Genomic DNA, 16,680 nt, shown 5'->3' with positions numbered 1-16,680 from the left:
CTTCCTGCCCTGGCTCCGGAAGCAGAAGAATGGAGAGGGAAGGACGCAGGACTGAGCGACAAGACCTGTTGTGCTGTGTCCATCAGACAAAGATTGTTGGTTAGAGGCATGAAGTTGGCTGGGCGCTTGACCAAGGCTTGGCTCAGCCACTGCCTGGGGCCAGCCCACAGAGCTTGGCCACCTGGACAGCTGGGGCGGACCTGAAAGTGCTAACAGCTGGAGGCTGGCAGCTGCCCAGACTCCCACAGCCAGGCAACAAGTCCTATCCCAAAGGGGGAGGTCCGTATCCACCGCTCTCCCCCACAGTCTGTTGTCAGCACCGCAGCCCCTGAGATCTGTAAAACTCAGGTCAGGCGTGTCACTCAGCTGCCCGCACCTCCGGAGACATTTCACACAGGCCTTGAAGGGCCTCTGAGATCTTCCCCCCCCCCCCCCCCCCCCCCCCCCCCGCCACATCTCATCTGTTCTCTCCCAGAATGCTCCTCTTCTCCTTGCTCACCTCACTCCAGCCACACTGACCTCCTTGCTGCCCTCAAGCAGGAAGCACCAGGCATGTTCCTGCCTCAGGGCCTTTGCACTCTCTTTTCCCTCGGTCCAGAAGGCTCTTTCCCTCCCTCCCTTCCTTCAGAATGTGCACCAAACGTCAGCTGCTTAGTGAGAATGTCTCCATTCTTCTACTCAGTATCAAAACTGTACCCTCTGCATGTTCAACCCTCCCTTCCCTGCTTTCCATGTAGCTTTATCACCATCTAGTAGTTTCTGTGTTCTGTCTCCCCACAGCTAGAGTGTAAAATCTACAAGGACAGGGACTCTTGTCAGTCCCCGGTTTGCCTCCAGTGTCTAAGACAGTGCCACAGCACCAGGGGGTGCTCAGTAAAACTATGTTGAATTAATAAATTCATATATGGGCCTGGTGCCCTGCTAGTGCTGGGGATGGGAACAAGACCCCACTGTCTGCCCTCGAGGGGCCCAGGTCTAAATGATGCACCCAGAGTGGGAGGAGGGGAAATGGGGGGTCGTTTAATAGGTACAGCGTTTCAGTTTTGCAAGATGAAAAAGTTCTGGAGCTCTGTTGCTCAACAATGTCAATATACTTAACACTACTACTAAATGGTACATTTTTAATGGTTCAGATGGTAAATTTTATGTATTTTTTTGCTACAATTAAAAATTAAAAAATTTTTAAACAGCAACAACGTCAACAAAAACAAAATAAAACAATGCCCCCAGGGGCAGTACAGGAGCCACTGAGGGCACTAAGACTCAAGTAACCCAGGGGAGGCAGCGAGGGGACTTCTGGGAGAAGGTGACATAGAACATAGAAAGATTCGTAGATTAGGCATGTAAGAGCATCCCAGGCAAAGGGAAGAGCATGGACACAGGTAGAATGTTCAGAGAACTACAGTAATGAAGTATGGCTCAATCACGTTTTGAAATCTGGAGAGGGATGAGGCAGGAGAAGGCCATGGGGAGCCACAGAAGGGTTTTAAGCAGGGCAGTATGCAGGCAGATCTCTGGGGAAGTGTGGAGGCTGGAGGTCAGGAGACTAGGGGGCCACAGAGACAATGACCCACACAGGGTCCAGGCAGCGGGAAGAGGAGGAGGTGTGGGGTTCCAGGAATACCCTGTCCCCTCCACCTGCTCCTCCCTCCAGTATAGGGGATCAGAAAGGCTTGGGAGAGCCTGGGCCCAGCAGTTCGAGAGGAATTCAGACCAAAGCTGTCTTGGGGGCGTGGTAAGAACCCGCCTCCAGGGACCTCCGTTCTCATGCCCTCAGGGGTCAGAACTAAGTGGGTGAAGCTGTCAGCTTTGGAAATCGGGGAGGAGGCTCTGCTTAGCCTGGCCCTGAGGGACGGGCCTGGAAGGGGAAGCCAGCTCCGCCTGATCCTGAAGTTTTGTGGTCTGAGCACTGCTCACCACACTAGCTGCCCCAGAAGTCCCCTTGCCAGGGCTGAGGGCAGAGTCCTCAGGGACCCAGGCCTGGGGCACTGGGAGGCTGAGGACTGAATCCTGCTGTGGAAAAACCAGGCCCTTTCCACCACCGGCCCCAGGCCTCAGCCCCCACCTGTCACATTTCCTTTCCTAAGCTGCCCTGCCCCCCACCACTCCACCCTGAGCCTCCTTCCCCTCAGCCCTCTCTGCTCCCATCAAGACCAACCCACAGACTCTTTTTGTCACAACTGTTTCTAGCCCCTGCTCCCTCGAAAACTTCCTGTGTACCATTATGCTATGTGCTGATTGGATCTCTTATCAACTGTGCACAGTAGGAACCATCACCATCCCCCATTCTACAGAAGAAACACAGGGTTTAAACAACTTGCCTAAAGGCACAGGAATCAACAGCAAAGCCTCAACTTCTAGGCTTTTTGGCCTCCATCCGACAAAGTCCCAGTACCCTAGGGGCAACGGCCAAGGTCTTGAGACCTTGCAGCCCAGGCTCTTGCTTACCCTGTTCCTTCTTCCTAGAATGCTCCCCTTTGCACCCCCTTCAACTGGCTAATTCAGTCTTCTCCAGGAACCGTCCCTAACCAAGTCCCCTCCGAGTCACTCTATAGTCCTCAGGAGAACCTTCCAGATTTGCAACTTTACTCTTACCCAAGGGCTGGTATGCTCAATTGCGGCCTCTTGTACAGCAGCCCGTGAGGAGAGCAGGAGACCAGAGACCACACCTGGCTGGTTTATGGGCCAATCCCCAGCTCCACTTAGAATGCTTCCGGTACAGCAGACCCTCATTAACGTTCATTGGCAGGGCCATGCCTGAACAGAGGACGGTAGGTTCTGCCCCCCTTTCATTCCTTTGGGAGCCCCCTCCCCATTTAGAGGCATGAGAATGGGATCCAAGCTAAAGGTGGAGCGCTCTTCCTCTTCGGTCTCCAGTGATCTATGGGAGTTGCTCTGATCTCCTGCCCAGGAGTGGGGATGTTTGAGAATTCCACAAGAATTCAGGCTGCGTTGAGCGCCCAGCTCCACCACGGACTCTACGGAGGTCAGATACAACCCCTCTCTCCCGATGTGGTCTCCCACGTCCTGATGAGCCTTGACTGCCAAGTCCCGGCACAGTGCAGGGCACACAGTGGCCCCCCCTAAAAACTGAGTGGCTTCTCCCTCCTTTCTTCTGACCAAGAGCAAGAGGCCCCCCACAGTCAAGGAAAGGCCTTTCCCTGGAGGCTCCCACACGCTCATCCCCATCTGCCCATCCTTCACAGCCCTCAGGTCAGTTGTAGGATCAGAAAGTTCTTGCTGTGATCCTTTCAAACGGAGCCACCCAGGAAAGGTTTGGCCCCGGAGAACTCCTGTTCCAGAGCCAAAGAAACTGGGGCCGGGAGGGCTCCGGACGGAACACCTTGCAAGGGGCAAAGAAAGGAGCCAGAGGCCCCTCAAGCCCCCTGCACCTCCTAATTCCCAGTGCCAGCCCCGGGGCCCCTTCTTAAACGTCGCTACAGGGAGTCTGCACATCCTCGTCCCCGCCCCCTGCCCCGAGGAGCGCCCAGCCGCTCTCCCGTGGCGTTTCCTGCCCCCACCCCGCCCCTCCGCGCTATTTAAGGCGTCCCCGCCGTCCGGCGCCGTCCAGCAGGGCTCCCGCGGGCGCCGCTCCGCCGCTCTAACCCGCTGCCTCCTGAGCCGCCGCGCAGGCAGGCGGGCAGGCTGTGAGTTGGGCTTGGGGATGGGGAGGGCCAGGACGCCACCTGCCAGCGAGCGGGAACGCGTCTGCCTGCGGCCGGGTTGAGGGTTGCTGGGGGTAGGGGAGGCAAGACAGCTGAGCTCACCCAGCCTTCCTGTGGCCAGGCTTTCTGCTAAGCCACGTTCCTGCCTTCTTTCGTATCTGTGTAACCCTTGGAGGTAGGAGTAGTATTTCCATTTTACAGGAGAGGAGACTGAGGTGCTAAGGTTGACACTTACCCAGGGTTAATTAGCAAAAGGGAGCCAGGACCAAAGTCTGATTCCAGAGCCTGGCTCCAAACAGCTTTGCTCTGAGGACAAAGCGCCTCTCCTGCCCACTTCCCTACATTTCTTCCCCTGGCTCCTCGCCCTCCCATACCCCATGTTCTGGGAACTTTGTGGCCTGTGCCTCCACCTGCTATGACAGTTCTTTTAAGAGTATAGAATTTGTCAACTACAGCTTGGGGGCTCTGGGAGAATGTAGGATCAGTGTCCATACTTAAGTGGCAGGTGGTCACTATTGCTGACAGGTGGAACTAACGCAGGATATTGCCTTTAGCGTCTAACACCCTTCCCACCTGAGTGAGGTCAGCTGGGTGACTTACCATGGGCAGGGGGGTAGGGACCTGAGGTTTTGGGCCACCTAAGGAGCTGAAAATAGCACCACCACTGCCCACAATCCGGGGATCAGCCAACCTGTCATGGGCAAAAGGCAGGAGGGGCATAGAACAGCCACATGACCTGGGGTAAGTTCCTCAGATTCTGTTCCCATAAGCTCAGGAGCTTCAATCTGATCCAAAGCTTGAGCTGTGTCTTCTGGGGACTCAGGCTGGGAACAAGAGGGACACAGACATATGACAAGATAAGGACCTAGTAGCCATCATCCAAAGATGAGTTTTTAGTCCCAACCACCCTGCTGGTTGTGAGCCCCCAGGCCAGTCCCTTCCCCTCCTTGAGCCTCAGTGTCCCAGTAGGTAAAATGGGCGTGGCCAACCTCCCTGCAAACTTGTTGAGAAGGATGTCATGCTGACTGTGTCCTCTGTCTCCCTATAGCTGGAGGCTGGATAGCCATGGGCGACTGGGGCTTCCTGGAGAGGCTGCTAGACCAAGTCCAGGAGCACTCGACTGTGGTGGGCAAGATCTGGCTGACAGTGCTTTTCATCTTCCGCATCCTCATCCTGGGCCTGGCAGGCGAGTCGGTGTGGGGCGACGAGCAGTCAGGTTTTGAGTGTAACACGGCCCAGCCGGGCTGCATCAATGTCTGCTATGACCAGGCCTTCCCAATCTCCCACATCCGCTACTGGGTGCTGCAGTTCCTCTTCGTCAGCACGCCCACCCTGGTCTACCTGGGCCACGTCATTTACCTGTCCCGGCGGGAGGAGCGGCTGCGGCAGAAGGAGGGGGAGCTGCGGGCGTTGCGGGCCAAGGACCCACGCGTGGAGCGGGCACTGGCAGCCATAGAGCATGAGATAGCCAAGATCTCAGTGGGAGAGGACGGCCGCCTGCGGATCCGTGGGGCGCTCATGGGCACCTATGTGGCCAGCGTGCTCTGCAAAAGCGTGCTGGAGGCAGGATTCCTGTACGGCCAGTGGCGTCTCTACGGCTGGACCATGGAGCCGGTGTTTGTGTGCCAGCGCGCCCCCTGCCCCTACCTCGTAGACTGCTTCGTCTCCCGTCCCACGGAGAAGACCATCTTCATCATCTTCATGCTAGTGGTTGGACTCATCTCCCTGGTGCTCAACATGCTGGAGCTGGGATACCTGCTGAGCCGCTACTTTATCCAGGGGGCGAAGGCCCGGCGGCGCCTGGCTGTGCCCCTGGCCCAGCGCACCTCCTCGGAGCCCTCCCCTGACCAGGCCTTCTTCTACCTCCCCCCCAGGGGGGGCCCCTCGTCCCCACCTTGCCCTACCTACAATGGGCTCTCATCCAGTGAGCAGAACTGGGCCAACCTGACTACAGAGGAGAAGCTGGCCTCTTCCAGGGCCCCCGCCTTTCTGGACCCACCTCCTGAGAGTGGCCAGAAGTCCCCCAGTCGCCCCAGCAGCTCTGCTTCCAAGAAGCAGTATGTGTAGGGGCCTAGGGCTTATGTCACCCAACCGGGGGGCTCAGGGAAGCCTGGCTGCCTCGGATGCCTTCTCCCTGAAAACTGAAGGGATGAGGGGAGAAACGGAAGCAGGTGTTTGCTGGCCAGGAGGCCTTGTTGCAGGTTGTGTTTGAACACCTGGGGCCTTCCTGCTGACCAGACGGGCACCATGGAGTCCCCCTCCAGAACATGACTCTGCCGTAGGCACAGACAGAGCCAGCTTGGGGTGCTCTAGACCAAGGGCGTTATGGGGCCGCTGGACTTTTTCACCTGGTTCAGAGCAACCAGGAGCCAATCTGCCCCTCCCTCATGGAAGATTCACCTCTGCCCACATTGTCCTCACAGGAAAAGGCTGGTTGAGGCTGCTGGGTCAGCCTCGATCTCACACACACACACACACACACACACACACCACCACCCCACCCCACCCCCACCCCTGTGCCGCATCTGGCCCTGTCGAGGGGACTGGTGTCTCGTTCTCACTCCTTCCTAGTTCCACTGTTCATGCTTCTCAAATAAACAAGACTTGATCACAAGCTAGGTGTGTACCGATGCTATCATGATGTACATCCTGGGGGTTGGGGGGCAGGTGCCTGGCCCGGCTTCCTTTTCTTGGCCGTCCCACATGATCTGTCTTTGGCCTCTGCGACCCCAACTCCACCCAGCATCTTAAACCCTCAAACCCCTACATCCTGCCTCTTAGCAGCCCTGAGTCCTAAACACTCACCTTTTGAAATGCCTCTACCACCCAGTCTCCCACAACAGCCAAAGCCCTACCTGTCCCCATGCTGCCCCATGGCCGTCCAGTGGCCCTGGCCATGCTGAGTGCAGTAGATCCTCTGCTACCAAGCATGCCTCCCAGCCAAGCCCTCCACCCTATCCCACCTTGTCCTGGACCCCTTGGCATTTGGGGAGGCAGGTTTAGATCACTTGCCCCTACTATCGTGACCCTTTCTAGTCTGCCCCCCTAAAGGCCTCCAACATATCTCCTCGCCATGCACTGATGACAGAAAAATCTTGCCTCTGAGTCACAAAGTTTGTATAAAAAGAAGTAAAAAATGGAACTGGATATTGACAGGTGAATAGTTCACTGGGAAGGGCAAGAGGACACTGAATATTCAGGCAGAGAAAATTGCTTTTGCAAAAGCACAGAGAAGGGGAGTGGCCAGGGGGTCCTGAGGGTGCTGAGAGCCTGGTGAGCCATCCAGGATGGTGGAGGTACAAGTGAGGATGAACCCAGTATTGGCAGAGTTGACCCTTCATGAAAGGTGACGCAGGTGGTCATCAGAGGTCCTCAGAGGCAAGCTAGCTGTCTTCCCCTAGTCGGGGAGATCTGGAGCTGGACGGGCCTGGGGTCCGTCTCATGTGGCCACATGCCCCTCCTTGAGAGGTTTACAGCCTGTTGGCAACTCGTTCCTGCTCCCATCGAGATAGTTCTCCAAACACCAGCTCTGTATCCCTCGCCCCAAAACTAACTTATTCACGACTTACCCATCAAGTCTGAATGCTCAGCCTGAAAAGCTACAGCCCTATAACTCCTCCAGCTCCGATTGTTCCCTCTGAATCCCAGAGATCTGACAAACCAGCCTCCTCACGGCTCCCCAGACTCATCCGGGTATGTTCCCACCTCGCTCCTTTGCTTATCTTCCCCCCACTTCCAACCACACTACACTGAAAAAGGCAGTACCTGAGTGCGGAGAGAAAGATGAGCTTTGACATCAGAGGTCCTCAATTTAAATGCTGTTTCTGACATGTACAAAGCCATGTGCTCTTAAGTTAGTCATTCCCCTTTCTAAGTGAGTCTCTGTTCTCTCTGTAATATGCAGATAGCATTTGCCTGCCTCGCAAGTTACAAGAAATAAAAATAAAAGAAAGTATATAAATCTGCCTGGCTACTAGTACTCATGTAGTAAAATTCAGCTCAGTCTCCAGTAAGGCTATCATAGGTCCTTCTTCCTCTGGGAAGCCCTCCCTGACTGCTCCAGCCAGTCCCCAGTGATGATCTCAACCTCAGGAAACTGAACCGCTGCTAGGTGTGAGCCTGTTCCATCTCCCCAGTGAGTCGCTTTTATTTCCCACGGTCCTAGCCCATCATTCACTTTGTCTATGACAGGAGGGACTGAATTAGACTTGGCAGAAAGCAGGCAGTTCATGCATAAGAAGGGTATGATCCAGGACGTTGAGGTCCTCTTCCAAGGAATTCTCCCCCAGCAAGGGGAGAGGCCAGATCTGTGGTTTAGAGGTCAGTCTCTGAGAGCTAGCCCCACCTGAGGGCTCTAGAAGCCTGTGCTTCCAGTAGGTATTTCCTACCTGTCCCCCCTTGAAAAGGTAAGAGAGGCTAGGTGAGTGAAGAAGGTATCCTTCCCCTCCCTCAAGTTTTGCGTACTCTGAGCTTGGACTTGGGTCTGGGGTCAGGCCAGGGAACTGGCTTTTGGGCAAGGCTGTGGTTGGGTCCTAGACTGGTGGCCACACAACCACAAGGGCAAATGGGGTGTGGTCTGAGGATGAGAATAGCGTCATGGGAATGGGGCCACACAGGGTGGGGTGGGCCAGTGCAGTGCGGTGAAGACATGAACGCAGAGGGGCTATGAGCTCCATGCCACTTGGCTTTCCTAACAAAGTATCACAGATGTGGGGTGGGGGGCTTCAGCCACAGAAATTCATTCTCTCACACTCCTAGACTCTAGAAGTCCTCAGACATCTGCAGGGTCAGTTCCTTCTGGGGCCTGTGAGGGAGTCTGTTCCAGGCCTCTCTCCCAGCTTGGTGGGCTGCCAGCCGTCTTTGACGTTCCTCGGCTTATAGAAGCATCGCCCCGCTCTCTGCTTTCATCTTCACATGGGGTTCTCCCTCTGTGTGTGTCTGTCTCTGTGTTCATGTTTTTTCATAAGCACATCAGCCACATTGGATTAAGTTCATCCTAATGACTTCATTTTAACTTGATTACCTCTGTAAAGACTCTGTTTCCAAATATGGCCACATTCTGAGGTACTGGGGGTTAGGACTTCAGCATGCCTCTTTGGGGGACACACCCCACCACTCCGCCTGCCCCACCTCATCACTAAGCACTAGTGGGGCAGGTCCAAGGAGTACATTAAGTGTGTGTTGGTCTCAGGCACCTCCTTGGAGATACAGTCCTGGATGGAACACAGTACCTGCCGCTTCTTCCTCCCACCTGCCGATTCCTCACCACCACCCAAATCTATGTTGGCAACAGGCAATTCTGGGTCACAAAGCCATTGGAGGCTTCACTCATGCCTCTCCTCACACTCATTTGACTCTAGTCCTTGTCCCTCTCTGGGCCTCAGTATCCCCCCTGTGAAATGAAAGGGTTGAATGAGAAACAGGTATGTGTCAATTAGGTATGAGGAGCATTGCAGGGAGCAACCTGTCACTAATCACCAGTCTAAAGCTCCTGAGTGATGTGCTATTTTCATCAATCAGAATGGATTCAAGTTTGTTTCTATAATAAGATCAGTTCCAGTCACTTGAATTCACATCGTCTTCCTGGGTAGGAAAGAAAGGGACAGGATTAAGTGGAGCGCACTGGGAATCGTGCATAACCCAAGGTCATCTTATCTGGGACCCGAGGAGCATGAGAATGTCAGGAGCTTTGCATAAACAGAGCTGTCAGGCCGGGTGATGCCAAACTTTTTTCCAATCTAACATGCTGGCTCACTGGCCGCTGGGTTGCTGACCTCATGATTCTATGGCCAATCCCAAGGGCCTTGAGTGCAGATCCCTTGCTTCCTTTCTACGTTAACCTCAGCACGCCCACGGACATTTGCAGGAAGGGCTCTCCATCATGGAACTGTCGGAACTCCTTTCTCCACCTTACAGCTTCCCCCACCGGCCCTGGCTCTGACCACAAGTACCACACAAGGCTCGGTTTCTCTGTCCTTCCCAAGCAAGAGCTGTAGCCACATGCAGATAGCCACCAGGCTGGTCCTGAGTCTGCTGTTACCCTATTTTTCCAGCTGACTCATTTCCAGAACTCTCTGGCCAACCAGCAAGTTGTCTACTTTCCTCTTAACATGTGCCTCACTCCCCTTGGTGCTGATAGCCTCTCTCCTCTCTGGAGTTAAAGTGGTCAGAATCCAAATTATCAACCTCTCTTGACTCAAGACTTCTACCTCTATTAATGCAACGTAGGATTATATTAACTGTTCTATTTTCTTCTCTTTTCCATTTATAGAAATTTTTTTCAGATTATAAAGGTCATGCATGATCATTGTAGATAATGAGATACCACCATCCAGGCATACTATTAATATTCAGAAGTAATTCCTTTTAGGCTCTTCTACACATATTTAAAAAAAATTTTTTTTAATGTTTACTTATTTTTGAGAGAGACAGAATGCAAGCAGGGGAAGAGCAGAGAGAGAGGGAGACATAGAACTCTAAGCAGGCTCCAGGCTCCAAGCTGTCAGCACGGAGCCTAACGCAGGACTCCAACTCACAAGCTCAAGGTGATGACCGGGGCTGAAGTCTGATACTTAACCGACTGAGCCACCCAGGTGCCCCTTCCATGCATATTTTTTAAATAAAATTTGATTGAAGTTGGACCTACAGTTTTGTATCCTTTTTTAATTTTACATAAGTCATAAGGCTTTTCCCCATGTCATCAAGCTGGAAATACCACTTAATGGCTTTATCACACAGCTTTATTATTCTCTACTTAACCATGACCGTGATATTGGATTTTTAGGTTGTTTGTAATTAATTATCCTCTATTATAAATTGTACCATGATGTAGATGCCTGTACGTAAGAGTTTTCCAAATTGCCTATTTCCTTAAAAGAAAGACATTCCAAGCAGTGAAATTACTGGGTCAAAGGTATGACATTTTTCATTTTAAAAAGTTAGGGGCTTTTTTCTGATTGTGGAAGTAATCCATTGTCGATTATTCATTCAGAAATGCAGAAATGCACAACTTCTAAGAAGTGAAGACACCAGCCACCTCTAATTATGGGAGAGAAGGTAGAGCTGGAAACAGAAGAGCTGACTGAAGGCACTGGACACTGACGACCCCCTTGCCCACCCTACAGGGATGGGAGCTTACTCTCAAGAGAGGACAAAGCAGAGAAGGAGGGGGAGACATCACAGAGAGTACAGGGTGAGAGCAGCATAAAGAACAGAGGGCGGGGCGCCTGGGTGGCTCAGTCGGTTGAGCATCCGGCTTCAGCTCAGGTCGTGATCTCACAGTTAGTGGGTTCGAACTCTGCGTCAGGCTCTGTGCTGACAGCTAGCTCAGAGCCTGGAGCCTATCTTCAGATTCTGTGTCTCCCTCTCTCTCTGACCCTCCCCTGCTCGCGCTGTCTCTCTCTGTCTCTCAAAAATAAATAAAAGACATTAAAAAATAAAATAAATTAAAAAAAAGAACAGAGGGCAATTGAACGGAAGTTTTCATACCTAATGGTGAGACCCTCAGCCTCCTCCCTCCCCGCCCTCCACCCCCTCCTCCCCAGCTGGCTCCCCAATGCTGCTTCTAGATGAGGCACAAAAAGAGAATCTGATCTAGACTTCCAGCCCCGGCTCTGGCCCTGGGTAAGGCTGCCCTGAGGAAGTGAGCATCAGCACTTAAAAGGTGAGGGGGACGCTCCAGGGAAGAGATGGGGACTGCATCTCAGGCAGAGCGAACAGCAGTCTCTAAGGCTCTGAAGAAGGGGGCTTGATATGTTATTTATTGTTCAGGACTTTTTTCTGTATGACCTGCAAGTTCCTTTCCAGAAAAAAATATTTATATGTTCAATAGTATTGTATGAATATGCCCATTTTGGAGTGCCTGGATGGCTTAGTCAGGTAAGCGTCTGACTTCAGCTCAGGACGTGATCTCATGGTCTGGGAGTTCAAGCCCCGAGGCAGCCTCTGTGCTGACAGCTCAGAGCCTGGAGCCTACTTCAGATTCTGTGTCTCCCTCTCTCTCTGCCCCTCCCCCACTCATGCTCTGTGTCTCTCTCTCTCCTTCCAAAAGAAATAACCATTTTAAAAAATCTTTTTTTAAGTTCTCATTTCATTTCAAGGTACCCATGCTAACATTATTTTTTAAATTTTTTCAGAGGCACCTGGGTGGTTCACTCGGTTAAGCATCAAACTTCAGCTTAGGTCAGGATCTCATAGTTCATGAGTTCAAGTCCCACATCTGGCTCTCAGCTGTCTGCACAGAGCCTGCTTCAGATCCTCTGTCTCCCTCCCTGTCTCCCTCTCTCTCTCAAAAATAAACATTAAATTTTTTAAATTCCTTTGTTAATTATTAACAAGAAGCAAAAAATATGATAGCCACCTTTCAATGCATAAGCCCTGATTCCTGGTGAGGCTGACTGTTTAACATCTACTTCATTAGCACTTCTGCTTCTTCTGTGGATTTGCTTTGCCCATTCTTCTCTTGGGTTTTGGTGTTTTCTGATCAGTTTGTTTAAGCTCTTTACAGAGAGAAGATATCAACTCGTCACAGGACATATTTGTTATAAAAATGTCCTCAGTGTATTATTTTGCCCTTTTTACTCTCTATGCAGTCAAATTTATCAATTTTTCTTTACAGTAATTTTATGTTTATGCTATTTCCCCCTCCCTAGGATTATTTTTCAACTTATAATGTTTAATACTTTAACCTGTCTTGAACATTGTAGGCAAATAAATAATCGTTGAATAAAATAATGAACAAATCAATTAACTTAGCATATAAGGTGAGGTGTTAATTTCCATCCCCCTCCATGGACTAATGATTCCAACAGCACTTATTGAATGATCCTTCCTATACTAATTCGTGATACATTTTTATACATAAAACAACCCATTTATGGACTATCTAAAATGCCATTTGATTGATCTATTAATTTATATGATACTACCACTCTCTGCAATAGTGTAGCTTTGTAACACATTCTAAAATCTAGCAGAGGGGCGCCTGGGTGGCCCAGTTGGTTAAGCATCATACTTTGGCTCAGGTCATGATCTCAGTTTGTGAGTTCGAGTCCCACTTCGAGCTCTGCATCCAACTCTCTGCCATCAGTGCCCAACCCACTTTAGATCCTCTGCCTCCCTCTCTCTGCCTCTCCCCTATGGCCCTCTCTCTTTCTCAAAAATAAACATATTTTCAATCTTTAAAAAAGAAAATAAAATCTGATAGAATATATCCTCCTTTTATTTTTCTACTCCTCTTCAGAATCCTGAAAACCCCATATATATTCTCTAGGCAGGTGTTTGGAAGAGTCTTCTCAGTGGAATCTGACAGACCCAAAAGGAAAGTCCTAAAGATGTGGCCACTAAGGGCTCCTTAAGGAAATAAAGCCACTCTATGGCCATGCAATGAAGATCAGTCACAAAGCCCGACCCATTCACTCTGAGCATCCCAGTATTTTAGTGCCCCTTTCTTAAATATGAGCACACAGCCAAGGAAGCCAGGCATTTGAGGAAAGCATCTTACATGAAAGAGTCTGAAACAAACCACCGAGTGCCCGGCCCAATGAACAATATACGTCCACACTACTCAAAATTTTCAGAACACAGAAAACAAAGAGATGAGCCTACAAGACTGCAGAGAGAACATAGTTCCATACGTGGTCTCAAGAATCAAAATAGCACCACACTTTGCAACAATACTGGAAGCTACAGGACAATGGATCAATGCCTTCAAAATTCTGAGAAAATGGATTTTCAACCTGGAATTCTATACTCAGGCCAAGAACCAATTAAAGTAAACTCTACACTCTGCAATTGTTTTATTTTTTTAATATAATTTTTCTTTTAAATTTTTTAAACTTTTTAAAAATTTATTTTGAGAGAGAGACACACACAGTGTGAGCAGGGAGGGTCAGAGAGAGAGGAAGACAGAAAATCAGAAGCAGGCTCCAGGCTCTGAGCTGTCAGCACAGAGCCTGACGCAGAGCTCAAACCCATGAACCATGAGATCATGACCTGAGCTGAAGTCAGCTGCTTAATCGACTCACCCACCCAGGCGCCCCTGCAATTGTTTTAATAACATGATCCTTTGAAGGTTTGAATAAACATTTTTTAATTTAATGTTTATTTTTGAGAAAGAGAGAATGCACGCAAGCAGGGGAGGGGCTGAGAGAGAGCTGGGCAGAGGATCTGAAGCAGGCTCTGTGCTGATGGCAGAGATCCCATCATGGGGTCAAATTCACAAACCATGAGGTCATGACCTGAACCAAAGTCAGACACTTAACCAACTGAGCCACCCAGGTGCCCCAGGTTTGAACAAAGTTGTCTGTAAAACCAATTGGACTTGATACCTTTTTTTTTTTTTTGCCTTCATTTAGCATTTTTTTAATTCCAGAATAGTTAACACAGTGCTATATGAGTTTCAGGTGTACAATATAGTGATTCAACAGTTCTGTACATCACCCAGTGTTCTTCACAAGTGCACTGCTTCATCCCCACCGCCTATTTCACCCATGCCCACCACCACCTCCCCTCTGTTAACCATTAAGTTTGTTCTCTGTAGTTGAGTCTGTTTCTTAATTTCTATCTCCCTCTCTTTTTTCCCCCTTTGCTCATTTGTTTTCTTAAATTCCACATATTCGTGAAATCATATGGTCTTACTCTATTTGACTTATTTTTCTTAGCATTATACTCCCTAGCCCCATCCATGTTGTTGCAAATGGCAAGACTTCATTCTTTTTCATGGCTTAGTAATAATCCATTATATTCACTTCTTTATCCATTCATCTATTAATGGATGCTTGGGCTACTTCCATAATTTGGCTATTGTAAATAATGTGGCAATAAGCATAGGAGTACATATATACCTTTGAATTCGTGTTTTTGTACTTTTTGGGTAAATACCCAGTAGTGCAATTACTGAATCATGGGGTGGTTCTATTTTTAACTTTTGAGGAACCTCCATACAGTTTTCCACAGTGACTGTACCAGTTTGCATTTCCACCAATAGTGCAAGAGGGTTCCTGTTTCTCCACATCCTTTCCAACACTTATTTATTTTGTCTTTAGTATGTGGTTATAACTCATTGTAGTTTTAATTTGCATTTCCCTGATGATGAGTGATATTAAATATATTTTTATGTGTCTGTTGGCCATCAGTATGTCTTCCTTGGAGAAATGTCTGTTCATGTCTTCTGCCCATTTTTCAATTGGATTATTTGATTCTTTTTTTTTTTTTTTTTTTTTAGTATTGAGTTGCTTAAGTTCTTTATAGATTTTGGATACTAATGCTTATCAAATATGTCATTTGCAAATATCTTCCCCCATTCAGTAGGCTGTCTTTTAGCATTGTTGACTGTTTCCTTCGCTGTGCAGACGCTTTCATTTTGTTGTAGTCCCAGTAGTTTATTTTTGCTTTTATTTTTCTTGCCTCAGAAGATAAATCTAGAAAAATGTTGCAAGAGCCTATGTCAGAGAAATTACTGCCTGTTCTCTCTTCTAGGATTTTTATGGTTTCAGGTCTCACATTTAGGTCTTTAACCTATTTTGAGTTTATTTTTGTGTATGGTGTAAGAAAGTGGTGCAGTTTCATTCTTTTGGATATTGCTGTCCAGTTTTCCCAACACCATTTGTTGAAGAAACTATCTTTTTCCCATTGGCTATTATTTCCTGCTTTGTTGAAGCTTAATTGGCCATATAACTGTGGGTTTATTTCTGGGTTTTCTATTCTGTTCCATTGATTGATATCTATTTTTGTGCCCTACCATACTGTTTTGATTACTACAGTTTTGTAATATAATTTAGGTGTGGAAGTATGATACTTCCAGCTTTGCTTTTTCAAGATTGCTTTGGCTATTTGGGGTCTTTTCTTGTTACATACAAATTTTAGGATTGTTTGTTCTAGTTCTGTGAAAAGTGCTATTGTATTTTGATAGGGATTGCGTTAAATCTATAGATTATTTTAGGTAGTAGAGACATTTCAACAATATTTGTTCTTCCAACCCATGAGCATGGAATATATTTCCATTTCTTTGTGTCATCTTCAATTTCTCTCACCAATGTTTTATAGTTCTTGTAGTACAGGTCTTTCACTTCTTTAGTTAACTTTATTCCTAGGTACCTTATTATTTTTGTTACAACTGTAAATGGGATTGTTTTCTTTATTTCTCTTTCTGATACTTCATTATGAGTGTATATAAAGGCAACAGATTTCTGAACATTGGTCTTATAGCTGCAACTTTATTGAATTCATTTATCAGTTCTAACAGAATTTTGGTGTAGTCTTTTGGGTTTTCTATATACAGTTATGTCATCTGCAAATAGTGAACGTTTTACTTCTTCCTTACAAGTTTGGTGCTTTTTCTTTCTTTTTGTTGTCCAACTGATATGGCTAGGACTTCCAGTACTGTGTGGAATAAAAGTAGTAAGAGTGGTCGTTCTTGTCTTGTTCCTGTCCTAGGGGGAAAGCTCTCAGTTTTTACCCATTGAGTATGATGTTAGCTGTGGGGTTTTATATGGCCTTTATTATGTCGAGGTATGTTCTCTCTAAACCTACTTTGTTGAGGATTCTTATCATGAATGGCTATTGTACGTCGCCAACTGCTTTTTGTGCATCTATTGAAAAGATTATATGGTTTTTATCCTTTCTTGCATTGATGTGATGTATCACATGATTGATTTGCAAATATTGAACCACCCTTGCACCCCAGGAATAGATCCCACTTGATCATGGTGAATGATTCTTTTTTCATGTATTGTTAGATTCAGTTTGCTAGTGTTTACTTAAGGTTTTTTGCATCCATGTTCATCAGAGATATTGGCCTATAGTTCCCTTTTTTGTGTCTTTATCTGGTTTTGGTATCAGGGTGATACTGGCCTGATAGAAAGGATTTGGAATTTTTCCTTCCTCTTCTATTTTTTGAATATTTGGAGAAGAATAGATATTAACTCTTCTCTCGATGCCTTTTTTATGTCACTCTGCAAAAACTTTTCACAGTCTCCAGCAACTATTTGTCTACTCAGATTTTCTTCTTCATGAA

The 16,680-nt window shown here is 48.3% G+C and overlaps 1 protein-coding gene across 1 annotated transcript; it reads left to right on the top strand.

Annotated features, from left to right (window-relative positions):
• Positions 1–3,579: 3,579 nt before the first annotated feature.
• Positions 3,580–6,279, top strand: GJA4 (gap junction protein alpha 4). The gene is made up of 2 exons (XM_029948079.1): positions 3,580–3,647; positions 4,714–6,279. The coding sequence occupies exon 2, from the start codon at positions 4,731–4,733 to the stop codon at positions 5,730–5,732; it is 1,002 nt and encodes a 333-aa protein (XP_029803939.1). The 5' UTR covers positions 3,580–3,647; positions 4,714–4,730; the 3' UTR covers positions 5,733–6,279.
• Positions 6,280–16,680: the final 10,401 nt, after the last annotated feature.

Source organism: Suricata suricatta, chromosome 8 (genome assembly GCF_006229205.1).
Source record: "Suricata suricatta isolate VVHF042 chromosome 8, meerkat_22Aug2017_6uvM2_HiC, whole genome shotgun sequence".
Taxonomy (NCBI): domain Eukaryota; kingdom Metazoa; phylum Chordata; class Mammalia; order Carnivora; family Herpestidae; genus Suricata; species Suricata suricatta.
This window is presented reverse-complemented; position numbering and strand designations above follow the sequence as displayed.

Bases quoted from the DNA above. Each gene is read 5' to 3' on its own strand.
- GJA4 (XM_029948079.1), top strand. From the start codon at position 4,731: ATGGGCGACTGGGGCTTCCTGGAGAGGCTGCTAGACCAAGTCCAGGAG.